This window comes from Nicotiana tabacum, chromosome 20 (genome assembly GCF_000715075.1).
Source record: "Nicotiana tabacum cultivar K326 chromosome 20, ASM71507v2, whole genome shotgun sequence".
In the NCBI taxonomy this organism is placed as follows: domain Eukaryota; kingdom Viridiplantae; phylum Streptophyta; class Magnoliopsida; order Solanales; family Solanaceae; genus Nicotiana; species Nicotiana tabacum.
Window position 1 is genome coordinate 6,368,404 of NC_134099.1, and position 15,836 is coordinate 6,384,239.

General features: G+C 38.1%; 1 protein-coding gene across 1 annotated transcript; it reads right to left on the reverse strand.

Moving 5' to 3' along the window:
- Window positions 1–14,504: 14,504 nt before the first annotated feature.
- LOC142174211 (uncharacterized) lies at window positions 14,505–15,026 on the reverse strand. Its single transcript, XM_075240007.1, has one exon. The coding sequence runs from the start codon at window positions 15,024–15,026 to the stop codon at window positions 14,505–14,507; it is 522 nt and encodes a 173-aa protein (XP_075096108.1).
- Window positions 15,027–15,836: the final 810 nt, after the last annotated feature.

Here is a 15,836-nt window from a genome sequence, read left to right on the forward strand (position 1 = left end):
AAATAAATGCACAGAATGTGACGATGTCCGTTTGGGTTTAGGGAAACCCAGTGGACTTTTGGACAAGGCTATCTTAAAGGATCATTATGTGGACAACATAACTGACCCGGCTAGGTTTGACCATGATGCATGCATAATTTAAACAGAGTAAGGTTTCTATGGGGTTTTAGACTGGTACCCTTGAGCGGATAACTCAAGGGGGAAGGCACGAAACCGTCGACTACACCGCTGATCGACTAGTTTTACTGCAAATATGCCTTTTCGAATTTAGGGGATAATGATATAGGAAGGGCACAACCACTCATCAAGCGTTGTTATAGTATTTGTTTGGAACGAGTGGAGTATGATGTTGAGCATGATTGTGCAATAATTAAAAGCATGTTGACATGTATTTGTAGGTTAAGAAAGCGATAAATATAACAGTTTTATAATTTAAAGCGGCAGTAAAGGAAGGAAATAAGAAAGATATGTCAGTTTTGCAGTTGAAGAAGAAATTAAATGCTTAAAGAAATTAAACAAATAATTGCAGATAGGGAGGTACAAATTAATAAGAACAGTCTGAAATGGTAAAAGCCTAAAAATCCCCAGCGGAGTCGCCATGCTGTTGCGTCCCCTTTTTCCCCCTCATATCGGAAAATCAGGTTTATGACATTTTTGTATGGGACAACTCTTTTCCTTTTGGGAAAGGGATTTGCAATTCTGAAGTGTCGCCACCTAATGATTTAAGGCGCATTAGGACACATATTGGATTTATTTCTAACTATGTTTGGTAACCAGAGATAGGGTAAGAGCTTGAAATTATCCAAAGGGAAGGTGTTAGGCACACCTCAGGATCCACTAGTGTGGTTCCCGGCCAGACAGTTTTTTATGAATTGGAACAATTAGAAAATAGACATGTATTGGCTCAAATAGTAGGGGATTTTAAGCTTGAATACACATGTATAAGAAAATAGCTAATAAAAGAGGCAAGATTTTGAAAAGATTTATAATTTAAACATACTTGTGAATGTAAAAGGGAGGGGGGGGGTCCTAGGTTTGTTTATAATATGTATCACATCAATGCAATACCCGATATGACACTCCTCAAAAGAGGGGCTACACATGGTATTAATGCACCGGTCATCATATCAATATCTACTCTTTCCCACCCCGTGAAGGTAATTAAAGTGTAGGTTGGTCTCGACCCTTATTGCATGTTGTTACCCGTTCCTCCTATCAATCCGGAGGAATTTAGGACTTCTATCCTAAAAGAAGGAGGTTCTAGGTAGACCGTTAGGTTTAAAGGCAAAATACTAAGGCGACATATAAAACAGGTAGGACTGTATTCAAAAGGGGCAAACACAGATACAAGCAGAAGGCTCAGATATACCTCCACAAATAATGCACATAGACAACATGACTTATATACAGTTAAGGTATGAATTTAAAATCCTAAAGCAGGGTGTTTAAGTTGTTGCAGCAGAACCAAATATATTACATGACTCAGATAAGAAGTCTGAATCAGGCTTTGGTTTTAACAGTTGATAATTAAACAAGGGCACTTCTAATTTTTTATTTAAGGTTACATAAGGCTTGCCTAGGTGTAAGTAATATGTAGTAGTTATTCAGAATTATTAAAAGACAGTTTGGAGCTTATTTTTTATTACCTAAAACATGTTGTTCTAGTTGCAGAGATTGTTGCCAATTTTATTCAGAAAACATCACAATGTGAAAATTATTACTTACTACCTTTTCATGAATCAGTAATTAACTAAGCATTTTAAACAAAATGCAAACAGGATCCTAGAACATGATATCTAATACGCACATACAAATGGCAGGGTTGTCGAAAAATAGAGTCCTTAAGACATGATTTTTGAATGTACACAAGAGTTGCAGAATTGCTAGAATATGACTTTTATGAATAATAGCTTTTTATACCAATGTTATTATTGCCCTAGGAGCAGAATTTCTAAGCAATATACGTAAACATGGATTAATGAATGAGATGCTGAAGCAGGAAACATGAATCCTACGAATATGATTTCTAATGCACGTATGAATCCTAAGCATGGTTTCTATTGCACAATTAGGAATATAACCCTAGTGACATGTTTTCTACCCTTTAACAACTACTGCATGCATATTTTCCCATCCCTTTTCACTAGCCACCCCAATACTTGTTTACAAATTATTACAGACCATGTGATTGAATTACATGAGAAATGAAAAATAAGAAGTTACAACTAGAGGAAGCCTGATTCTGACTTCCTCTCTGAGTTATGTAATAAACTACCTCAAATGCCAATATTGTTCCATAGCCTTTCTCATATCTTGGTGTATCAGAGTTCCCTAAGGATCTCAAGGGGTCCCGGACAGTGCTTACACCCAGATTGCATAACCAAACAGAATGAGTGCAGTGTGGAAGGGCCAGCTCTTATGTGTCCAAGTTCAGAAGGAGATCTAGAGTCCCAAGGCAAGACTCACACAAAAAGGGCAGAACCTAATAACCTAGGAGTGTATGTGAGAGTGTTTTACATAGATTTAAAGGAGTTGAGTTGGAAAACAATTTTGAAAACAATTGAAATAAATTTGTAAAATAACAGAAGAGTTGCTTAGTGAAAAATAGTTTTTTGAAAGGGAAAGAGGATATGAGCAACAACACACACAAAACAAGTTCAGAGAGGAGTACATGCTTCAGCAGTTACAAACATGGAAGTAGGGGTTGGGGACATAGAGGACCCAAATCAGAAACACATAATTAATCATGAATTAGTGTTAATCAAGTACATTAGGAGACATGCTAGTTGAGGGACATAAACAGGAACAAGTAAACATGCTAATTACATTTGAACAAAAGAGGGCAAAATTTTAAGCATTCTGAGTAAAGCAATAAACAAGAAATGCAATTTAACAGCATGAGCCATTAAGTGCAGAAAGAGACATGGATTGACAAACAAGGGAACATATAGAGTTGATTTTTATAATTTAAACTAGGAACATACCAGTTGAAGAAGAAAAGTGTAGAAAAAGTAAAACAATCAGAATTCCACAGTCTAGCATTGGCTTTCAGCCGGTTAGACAAAGCAGTAGCACAAGTAGTAGAGAAAGAAGAGAGTTTTAGTGTGTATGTGTATGTTCTGAACAATATGTTCGCGTGTTTAAAGAAGAGAGGGTAGAATATTTATAGTTTTGAAAATAAGTGGAAAATAAGGTAACAAGTAAAGGTTTAACACAAATATGGAAGTAATCACAATCAGAATCTCATTAATACATGTACTCCCCTTTAAACAAGGAATTACAGCTTAACAGATACTAACATGGATAACTTAAGGAAAGAAAATCAATTTGAGAAAAATTGATTTTTGTCATATAAGGGGGTAGTAAAGGTATAGAATATATAATTGAGTCTAAGTACAGAATATACTTAATTGAGAAAAGGATTTAGCAAGAATGAAGCACTATAGTAAATAAGGGAACAAAATCAATCAACTTTAAACAAACGAGTAAAATTTTAGGGGTTTATAGGTAAACCTTGCAATCAAACCGTAACTTAAGGAAATTAGGATCAATCAAAAGGGAGTCATGATTCTGCACTTCGACATATAAATAGAAAAGAATGAATAGGCGTATCAGACATGCAGGGTCAAACATATTGATTAAAAAGCAAACTAGATGAACACAGACATACAGAGGTGACATGAGTAGGCTAAGACTACTCGAAGTATGTTAATCAACAAATCAAGTAGTCATGGCTAACACATAGAACCAGAGTGGAAAACCAAACTAACAGGTAAAGAAGGTTAGAAACAAGTAAAGAAAGCCTTTAAACTCACAGTAATAAGTGATGAAAAACTTTAAGAAACTAGGGTTTTAACAAAGTCGAGTTAAAAAGCGGTAAGAACTCAGAATCATTCAAGACAAACAAAGAAAAGGGATCTAACCATAAAGAACCCAATCAAAAAAGGTATACATACAAAATAAACAAGGACAGTTCTAGGACCCCGGATAAAACCAAAGGTACTTAGGGCTTTCAACACGATGAACCAGGTAGAAGAAAACATAAACAAACCATTTAAACATAGTAAAATCATAAGACAACACTGGAAATCAGAGGAGAACTCTTTTAAAAGTGGTTAAGAAAACCCTAATCTTGAAGACGGAGAGTCACTTTAAAAAATTGGAAAAACCTTTGAGAAAACACCAAGAAGTTCATAATATGTGCAGATCTAAGGCAGATCTGAAAGAAGATCGGAAAATCTTTAAAGTTAGGGTTTCGGAGAACCCAATAAAAGTGAGAAAACTTCGAAAAGTTACCGATCTAGTCGGAAAAGTTGCAGATCTTACTCGAACGACCATGAATGGTATGAAAAAGACCATGGATAGAAGTTGAGCAAGGACTGAACTAGATCTCTTCGAGATATTTCCACGAAATCATAAAAGCGGGACACCAGGAGACGTAAGAGACAAGTACACGTCTCAAACAGCCATGGAAGTCCATGGATTGAGTGAGGATCGAAGGGGATTAGGGTTAGTTTGGGTGGCAGTGGCTAGGGTTTGAGTGAGGTTGCAGAGAGAATTGGAGAGGATCAAGGGCGGCGGGTTGGTAGGAAATGAATTAGGTTAGGGGGTCATTTGGGTTTATTTTAGGAATGGGAAATGGGGACCGTTAATCTGAATGATCAATGGTTCAGATGGAATAGGGTAGGTGGGGATCCGGGTTTGGGTAGGATTTAAAAGGGTGTGGGTCGGGTTTAAATTAAAATTTAGCTTGGGAATTGGGGTCCAATTTGGGCTAGATTTGAAAAGCCAATTTGGCTACATTTTAAATAGCCACTTTTTCCCTTTTAATTTATAAAAAATAGTAAATAGTTTCTGAAAATTAATTTAAAAGGATAAAATGTTTTATTATATATAATTAGCAATTTAAAAATACACGACCCAATTTTATGAATATAAAACCTAATTAAACCTTAAAAGAGCTAATATTGCAATTATGTACAATTTTAGCTTTAAAAATACTAAATGAAATTGTAAGAATATGTAAAGATTACTTTAGCCGTATATTGGCATAAATATAAAAATTCAATAGATGAATTATCAAAATAATAATTTTGAAAATAATTATTGGAATTTTATGGATAAAAAGGGGGAAATAAATCAATTAGAAAACCTTTAAAATTATGGAAAAATAATAAAACCCTTGGACATGCTTATATATGCATATATATGCTATTTTGAAGGTATTTTGCATATTGAAAAGAGATAGGGAAAAAAATTGGATATCAACACTTTACTGAAAATTCTCAATGGTTTCCTTTAAGTCAACAACTATAACCACCAAATCATCTCTTTAATGTTCTATACTAACAATTTTTTCAGTTAGAACCACCTTTTCATTCTCTAGATTGCTTATGATTTCCTTCAGATCAACTACACACATTACCAAATCATCTCTAGTTTATTCAGCTTCTGCTAGTTCTTTGGTCAAGGTATCTTTATCATCTACAAGACTATGACAAACATCAATTAATACATTTGCTAATGACATGAGTTTCTTAGAGGAGTAAGATTTCAGATTTCTCTGAACATCCTTGAAGTTTACCTCATCATTGTCATCATCTTCATCATCGTCTGATTGAGCCATCATAGCAAATATTCAATCATATTATCTCCTTCACTTTCAACTGCCATCATGGAACTGTCACCTACATCAGTTTCTTCTTCAAACTCACTGGAGGAATCTCCCCATGCTACCAGAGCTTGCTTCACCACATTGTCAGCAGATCTCTTCCTTTTGAAGTGTTTGTTAGGAACTGTGTTCCTCTTTGCTGTTTTATCAGGGTTGTATTTGAAGTGTTCTTGCTTCATGAGAGGGAAATCTTTGATGAAATGCCCTAACTTTCTACATTTATGATAGAGTCATAATTCTTTGGTCTGCTGGAGTTGCCCTTTTTAGTATTCCTCCATTTCTTCTGACCATCTTCTGAAACCTTTTGGTTAAGTAAGCCATGTCACTGTCCTCCTCACTTGAGTCATTGCTTTCAGCTTTGATTACTAAATAACAGAAGCAGCAAAGTTCAGCTGCTTAAACCAAGTTCCAATTGTTAGTTTATATGAGTCCACCAAACTATAGAGTACCTGGTCCTCTATGAGATAATGCGTAGAATGCAGTAAAGACTGAAAGTAAAGAAGTCGGGAGATTTTCTACATGGAAGAATCCCATATAAGGGGATCAAAAAACCACGACCTACTGTTGTAGGCTTTTAACTCTACTAACTTGCAATCTCCCTATTACAAGACACTTTGCAAAAACTCTATTTCAAAGACTTCAAACTAACTTGTGATGCAACCACCACAAGGCACTCTATAACTATCCTAGTTATAAAGGATTTAAACTTATGACTATCCCTAGTCACAATATAAACTCAGAAGTTTACGAATTTTGGTTTGTTCCTAAGACAATGCTTCTAAGAAAGCAAACTAGGAATTACAATGACAAACAAATAACAAGATTACAACTCAACTACGGATGTACATAAACTCATTTAGAAATTGATCCTTAGTGGAGTTATCTTCTTGTTCTTGACACACCAGTGACTTCAATGTCGGATGAACACTTTTGTTTCTTGAGAGAATATCACTGAATGCACGAAGAATGGTGTGTCATGCACCAGGTTATTTTATCACAAAAGTTAGCACAATGGATAATGATGTCAACTCTTGGTGTACGCTTCTTCCCACTGAGAAGTGACTGCTATACTGTCTGCACAGCCACTTTTGGGCAGTTGCGTTCTAGCTGGATAGTGGACTTTGTACTTTTGTCAGGACACACCAACAGACCAGGTTCTAGTTGTGTTTCTCTTCTGTGATAGTTGCTAAATGGTCACTGTATTTTGCTACGTTCCAGCTGTGTACTTGACTTGTACTTATGTGAGAGAACCCTAAGAGAGCAGATCCATGTTGTGTTGCTTTTTATATTGATTGCGTACAGTCATTGACTTGTGCTTGTGTCGGAGAACCCTAAGGGACCAGGTCACTAGGTCCTTGTTGTATTCCTACCTGTGGTCGTTCATCCATTTGCTGATTTTCAGACTTTGACCAGTTCATATGAAGCGTATATCCTGTGGGCTAGGTTTTCTATCTGGTTCTTCAAGACAAGTTTGTTAGATCATCAAAACATAAGAAGCATGAGGCTAAGACATTGAAAACCTATCAATTTCCCCCTTTTTGATGATGACAAACTTAGGCATGGACAATATTTGTTTAGAGCAAAAATAATCAGATGAGATGCCAGAACTACACGAAGTTCCCCCTTAATCTCAGATCTTCTTTTCCCTTAATCGCAGAGTTGATAGTTCCCCCTCAATCTCAGACTTGATTTTCCCTCACTACACAAGCATATTACCCCTCACTCTCACCTACACATCTTTCCCCCCCTTTTGGCATTATTAAAAAGAATAGGTATGAAGAAGAGCACAAGTAGGTAATAAGCATAAAGAAGTCTAACACAGCTAGCTCATGCCACATATGTGCACACAACATGATAGAAAAGAGAATCCAGAGGAACACAATATTGTACTAGCAAAGAAAAGGGGAGATGTTTTATTAATATTTACATTAGACTGAGCAAGTCAGGAGCATTAATGGTTAAGTTCAACATGCCATCATAAAAACAAGCAAACAAAGGTAAAACAGCAGCCACAGGATGTTGGAGCAAAAATAGCTTGACACTAAGAGGATCCTAGGGGACACTAGAGGAAGGGGCTTGGATGAAGAGACGGTAATGGTTTTGAGAACCAGCTCCAGTCGAGCATTTGTAGACAGTTGCTCTTCAATTAATTGAGCCCGAAGTCTATCATTTTCCTTTGTCAGTCGTGCAACTTCCTCATTGATAGAATCAGGTCCTTTAGCTGCTTGACTGAGCTGAGTTTCCAGTATGGCATTTCGAGCCCTCAGCCTTCTTATTTCCTCATAAGCTACATTTTGAGCATTGATCAGCTGAGAAATGGTCGAGATGCTTCTACAAACTCTTTCTATACATTCACATTCTTCTAGAGTGGTCTTAGAGAAGGTATGCTTGCGTGTTGCCACTCTGGGATTCCCCAAAGGGACCTTATAGAATCTGAACACCTGGGTGAGGAGAAAGCCATAAGGTAACTCATGATTTCCACCCTTCAAATTTGCCACCTTCTGCATATGATCTATCATAATTGCTGGCAAATTGATTGGGACAAACTCATAAAGTGCTTCCATTAGGACCAAATCCGATTTTGTAGCAATAGAGCGCCTTTCAGAGAGGGTAAGAGTACTTTATTAACCAGTTCAAAGAGAAGCTGGTACTCAGGAAGCAATACCTCTTATGGACATGTTCCCCCTGTTGAATAGCTTGCTCTTTCATGATAGCTCTTCGAAAGTTTATTCCATAGACACCCTTAACTGAGGAAACACCTTCGCACGGAATTCTGAGAACCTTTCCCAATGTTGAAGCGTCGAGTACAAAGTGTACTCCATTTACGAGTGCGCAAATGTGATCCCCCTCAATAGTGAAAAGAGATGCGTAGAAAGTTTGTACTGCATCTTCATACACCAGAGGCATGCTCCCTTCAAATAAGTGTTCCCATTGTTGAAATTCTACAATATCCAGAATTTGTCTCATCCCTTCCATCTCCGAAATTGCTAGATCAAATGTTTGACCCCACAACACTTTTTAAGTTCTTAATCTCTGCTGCCAAAGACCACCATCACAAGTCATGGACCTTGTTGAACTAGGTTCCTTAACAGTTTTCCTTTTTTGTTTGCTAAACCCTTCGGCAGGTTTTCCTTTCCAGCTTGCCATCCCCACAGTATTGTCTCCAGACATGGCTAGCTCAGTTTGACTCTGTTTAGACTTGTTGCTGTACTTTATGAATGACCCTGTCTGTTCCTCAACAGTTTCCTCAACTGTCATAGATTGTTTTACTAATGAACCAGGTTCCCTGGAAGCATCTATGTCTATCCGATTTACTGACACACTCTTGATGAAATCCTTTGGATTCATTTTCCTCTTTTTCCTTGTCTTGACATTCCTCTTACTTTTCTGTAATGAGAATTAAAAACTCTCTTGCTATAGTGACCTGGTAGTGGGCGATTTGGAGGAAGACTCTAAGAGCTTGGAGAGAACAGGAGGTTCAAGAGTGAGTTTTCATGGAAGAGAATCAGGTTCATCAGAAGGCTTTTCTAAGAATATCTTATGAGCCAAGGACTCGAGGAGTGCTATGGTTCTTACATCTCCTAAAAATGGAATTTCTTCCCCCTGGTACTCAGACGAGAGATATGCTCCTTCATTCATCAGACTCTCAGCAGCTATAGCCATGATGTTATGAGTTGCTTCCTTTTCTAGTAACTCCTTGAGAGTCACTGAATCCAACATGGAGGAGTTCAACTACTGGTCAGGATCATCCTCATGGGCTTCTGACACTTGAGGAGTAAAACCTCATATGTGGTCTTTGATGAGATTGTAGGATTGACTAGTCATAGGATTATCAAAATAATGGTAAATACGGTTTATCAGAAATAGAAAGACTGTAGGAGTGGAGGAGGAGCCAAGAGTTGGTAAGCTGGTAGAAGGAGTGAAATAGTGACGCTCTGGGAATGATTTCAAGGATAATAGCGAAGTGGGGCGGTGTTAATGGTGGGAGAATGAGATGGTTGTTCGATCGACATTAGATGAGTGCTTGGTAGATGAGTAGAGAGAGAAAGAGAGAGATAAGGAGAAGTTCCTAGCTATACAAAGGAGATGAAGGTTCATGACTTGCCATGAGAGAGAAAGAAAGTTTTATTGGAAGAAGGGCTAATGATGAGTGGAGAGCAAAACAAGTTCTGAATAGTTCTAAAAATGGTGGTAGGTTTGTGGGGAAGTGTTACCGTGCAGAGGGGATGAAAGGTTTTGAAAGACAAGACATGACACACATACGTTGAAAAATCGGATGATGTAGCAGTTGAGTTACAATTTTTTTTTTGTTTAGAGAGGGCATACAGAATTAAGCACATTACTACTAACCTGAAGTGCAGGAACTTGATGCCAGAATGATTTTTTTGAAAGTGGTTTTAGCATCTCCTCTCTCACAGTTCATAACTATACCTTTATTGTGTGTTTACCTACAACGGTATTGATGTGAGTTAGGCTTGGTCAGAAAACACTTTAGCTACCTTTACCTGGTGTTGTCTTACATAACCAACTGATGGAGGATCAGGTTCTTCATTAGACTCTTATGACCCCATCTTCACCTTGATTGATTCAGAATATTCTTTACTCGAGGCTTTGGTGCAGATATCTGAAATTTGGTCTTAGGTTCTGCAATACTTTCACAGATCAATCCCTTCTTCATATTGACCATCAGAAGATTATCTCACCCTTCTTTCTTGGCAAGAGGAAGTGTCTTGTTGAATACCCCATGAGCACCTCCTACCATTTAGTGTGCCCTTTGTTGGAGACTTTGTGACCTTATTTTGTGGATTGTACCCCAGAAGGATTCCTTCGCTCGTCCTTTTTGCATTGAGCTTCCCAAGCTGATCCTTCCTATTGTAGAGAACATGGTAGTTTACTCCATTTGGCAGCTCATAGTGGGTATTGATTCAAGAGGGACCTGATCCGACACATGTTCTCTAGGTAGTAATCAGTATTTACTGCTTTTGCCCAGAAATTCTTGGTGATTCCATAGACGATGAGCATTGTCCATGCAGCATTTTCCAGTTCCGTTCTTTCTTTCAGCAATACCATTTTGTTGTGTAGTCCTTGAGTGTTGAGAAATTTGTGCATGATCCCTTCTTCCCCATCCTCTTTCATTTTTTGAACTCATGTCCAGGTGATGCTTGAGTTTGGCAGACCACAGACTAGGTCCTGCTGAGTTAATTTATTCGGAGGTGAGGAGTTTGCATATACCAATCCTTCATGCTATGGTTGCAACTTCACTCATCTCATACCACCAACTTGTGGAGATTCATACTTAGTTGGAGTGGATGTTCTTGTTTCCTTTGTCCACTGAGACCACTTGGCGAGTTATCAGATTGGGGACTGCACTTTTTAGGCCATACATATAGTGCACATTCCCCCTTGATTGTCAAACAATACTTTCTACCTTTTCATTCACTTGAGAATGTACCCTTTACTGCCTTCTTAAGGATACATTCCCTTCCTATAGGACTTTCAGTGAGAAGAAATTCATGATGTTTTCAGCTACGTGCTTTAAGCATCCACTGTCCATAGTCCATCGCAGTCTGCTTCCTCTTAGGGTTCCCTGATCATGCAAATCAAGGGTTAGATTTAGGAACCCAAACTAGTTTGGGTCCCTTGTTATGATAAAAAGGATGAATAATGGATTTCCTAGTCCATGCAGGCAATATCCGCTTTTCGCGAGTGGTACCTGGTCCCTTTTTAGTTGTCACTCCATCAGAAAACACTTTGTTTTCTTGGGCAGACTGAACCCTGGCCTGGCAATTTTCCTTAAAATTCCCATTGTTCCCACAGTGGGTACATAGCCAGTTATCGGGTACAGTGACATACTTGTTATGTGGGTTATAGGGAGTTTTCTCCCTTTGGAACCTGATGCCCTGCTTGTTCCCATTGTTGTTGAGATACATGGCAATGATAGCATCTGAGGACTAGGTCCACTTCAGATATTTTTCAAGATCATTTCTTACTTTCTCCAATTCAGCTTGAAGTCGCTGATTCCTCTCGAGTTCACTACAGAGACTGATTTTCACAATAGTTAACTCCTTTTCAAGCATGATGTGCATCTCACTGGATACTTCATTCCCTTTCCCAAAACTTACATTCATATGTTCTCTATTGACTCCCCCAATGGTTTCCTCTAGATCAGTGCATATTACTAACAGGTCATCCCCTTTCTCTTCCGTAGATGCAACTTTTTCTTCTAACGGGTGTTTCTCATTGTTAAGGCCTTCTATTGTTTCTTTTAGATCAACAACTACTACCATCATATTGTATCTCTCATTTTCCACACTAGTTATTCTTTCATTCAAGGTTTCCTTTTCTTGTTCAAGATTAGCTATGGTCTCATTTAAGTCCACTACACAGACCACTAGATCATCTCTAGATTGTTCTGCCTCTCCTAGTTCTGTGGTCAAGATCTCCTTATCCTTTACAAGGCTATAATAAGCATCAATTAGGACATTAGATAAAGACCTTATCTTCTTAGAAGAATAGGATTTCAGATCTCTCGGAACATCCCTGAAGTTCACCTCATCGTCTTCATCTTATTCATCATATTATCTGACTAAGCCATCAGCGCGAACAGTGAATCGTACTTCGTTGTTTTAGTTTCCACTACCATCATTGAACTATTTTCTGCATTTGATTCTCTTTCGGATTCACTCGAGGAGTCTCCCCAAGTATCAAGAACCTGCTTAACAATATTGTCTGCAACACTTTTTCGATTGAACCTTTTATCTAAAACCAGGTTCCTTTTTCCTGCTTTGTCAGGATTTTGCTTGTATTGCTCCTGTTTTGCGAGTGGGCATCTCTGATAAAATGCCCTGACTTTCCACATCTGTGATAGAGATCGTTGTTCCTTGTTTTACTTAAACTGCCCCACTTTGGTATACCACAATTTCTGCGAACCATCTTTTGAAATCTCTTAGTAAGATAGGCCATGTCACTATCTTCATCACTTGAATCGCTGCTTTTAGCCTTAGGCACCGGGTTCTTTTCCTTCTTGGGCTCTCTTCTTTCACTATCTTTCTTTCTTTCCAATCAACTCATCCATGAGTCTATAGATCTTTAGCTTCAGTGATGGCATTTACCTTACTTTCCCAAGACCCAGGTAGAACACTGAAGATTTTCCTTACAAGCTTGTTTCTGGGAATGACATCTCCAAGTGAGTGAAGCTCATTTATGATAGAGGTGAATCTGGTATGCATATCTTGTATGGACTCATCATCCTTCATCCTCAAGAGCTCATATTCAGTAGTGAGCATGTCGATCTTGGATTGTTTGACTTGAGTAGTTCCTTCGTGTGCGGTTTGTAAAGCTTCCCATATTTATTTGGCAGTATCACAAGCTGATACTCTGTTGTACTCATCAGGTCATATGCTACACATCAAGATTTTCTTGGCACAATAGTTCTTTTCTACAGCTTTTCTGTCAATGTCGTTGTACTCTCTTCTCCCTTTGGGCACCAATGGTCCTATTTCTTCAATTTTCTTCATGGGAACATGTGGACCATCACAAATGATGTCCCACAGCTCTGAATCTTCTGCCATCGTCAAATCATGCATACGGATCTTCCACCAGCCATAGTATTGACTATTGAATCTGGGAGGTCTATAGGTTGATTGTCCTTCTTTAAAGTTTAGTGGAGAAGCCATTGAGGATCCTTCCTATGTGTTAGCCTGATAGGAGAGACCTGCCCTGATACCGTAGTGTTAGTTTATATGAGTCTACTAAACTATAGAGTACCTGATCCTCTATGAGATAATGCGTAGAATGGAGTAAAGACTGAAAGTAAAGAAGGAAGGAGATTTTCTACGTGGAAAAATCATACACAAGGGGATAAAAAAACACGACATACTCTTGTTGGCTTTTAACTCTACTAACTTGCAATCTCCCTATTACAAGCCACTTTGCAAAAACCCTATTGCAAAGACTTCAAACTAACTTGTGATGCAACCACCACAAGTCACTCTATAACTATCCTAGTAATAAAGGATTTAAACTTATGACTATCCCTAGTCACAACATAAACTCAGAAGTTTATGAATTTTGGTTTGTTCCTAATACAACGCTTCTAAGAAAGCAAACTAGGAATTACAATGAAAAATAAATAACAAGATTACAACTCAGCTACGGATGTACATAAACTCATTTAGAAACTGATCCTTAATGGAGTTGTCTTCTTATTCTTGACACACTAGTGACTACAATGCCGGATGAACACTTTTGTTTCTTGAGAGAATATCCCTGAATGCACGAAGAATGGTATGTCTTGCACCGGGTTATTTTATCACAAAAGTTAGCACAGTGGATAGTGATGTCAACTCTTGGTGTACGCTTCTTCCCATTGAGAAGTGACTGTTGTACTGTCTGCATAGCCACTTCTGGGCAGTTGCGTTCCAGTTGGATAGTGGACTTTGTACTTCTGTCTTGTGTTTCTCTTCTATGACAATTTCTAGATGGTCACTATTTTCAGCTACGTTCCAGCTGTGTACTTAACTTGTACTTCTGTCAGAGAACCCTAAGGGAACAGATCCCTATTGTGTTGCTTTTTATATTGATCGCGTACAGTCAATGACTTGTGCTTGTGTCAGAGAACCCTATGGGACCAGGTCACCAGGTCTTTGTTGTGTTCCTCTCTGTGGTCGTTCATCCATTTGTTGATTTTCAGACTTTGACCAGTTCACATGAATCGTATATCCTGTGGGCCAGGTTCTCTATTTAGTTCTTCACGATAAGTTTGTTAGATCATCAAAATATAAGAAGCATAATGCTAAGACATTGAAAGCCCATCACGCAGGTTTTCAGATTTCTAACTAGCTAGCTCGTCTATGGTCAGCTTCTGTAAGTCATTTGCTTCAGTAATAGCATTCACTTTACTCTCCCATGAACTAGGCAGGATATTAAGAATTTTCCTCACGAGCTTGTTCCCGGGAATGACTTCACCAAGTGAGTGTAACTCATTTATGATGGAAGTGAATCTTGTATGCATGTCTTTAATAGATTCATCGTCTTTCATCCTACAGAGCTCATACTCAGTGGTAAGCATATCGATCTTAGATTGCTCTACTTGAGTGTTTCCCTTATGTGCTGTTTGCAAAGCTTCCCATATCTTCTTGGCGGAATGACAAGCTGAGATCCTATTGTATTCATCAGGTCTTATGCCACACACCAAAATTTTCTTGGCACAAAAAGTTTTCTCCATAGCTTTTCTATCTGCATCGGTGTATTCTTTCCTGGTCTTTTGCACCGTCAATGGAAGATCTCCGACATTCTTTGTTGGGACATAAGGACCATCACATATAACATCCCACAACTCAGAATCTTCAGCCATGATAAAATCATGCATTCTTATCTTTCACCACCCATAGTATTGCCCATTGAACCTGGGTAGTCTATAAGTAGACTGATCTTCTTCAAAATTTGGTGGAGCATCCATAAGGATCCTTCCTAGGTGTTAGCCTGATAGAAGTAACCTGCTTTGATACCAATTGATAGAATATATGAGTTCACCAAACTATAGAGAGACTAGGTCCTCTTGTGAGTTTCTACTGATAATGCTAATGAAACAGTAAGTAAGTAAGACAGGGAGTTTTACGTGGAAAAATTCATGCTCAAGGGGATAAAAAACCACGACCTACACTGGTAGGATTTTAACTTCACTATGAGCAACTATGGATTACAATCTATGCAATCTAGGAATTAAACTCTTAGTCCCTCATTAACTTGCAATACATCTATTACAAGCCACTTTGCAATACACTTCATGACTAACTCTAGTCACGGCACAAACACTAAGGGTCTATGGTTTTACAAGGGGTTCCTAAGAAACATTTCTAGATAAGCAAAGTAGGAATTGCAATAAAGAACAATTACAAAGTTACAACTCAACTAAGGACAACAAGATACTAAATTTAGGAACTGGTCTGTAGTAGTGTTAAACTTTGTTCTTGATACACTTGAGAATTGAATGCTCGAATATCAGATAGCTTGAATACTTGGAATGAATTCTCAAATGTTCAAGTGATGTTTTGTTGTAATACTTTTGTTAATACAACTTGGATGACATCACTTGAATGATATAATCACTGTAAGCACGTGATTTTTGCCCTATATGAGAATTACTCCCAAAAAATTCAAAAAT

Excerpts from the sequence above, each read along its gene's own strand:
- LOC142174211 (XM_075240007.1), bottom strand. The coding sequence starts at position 15,026 with ATGGCTGAAGATTCTGAGTTGTGGGATGTTATATGTGATGGTCCTTAT.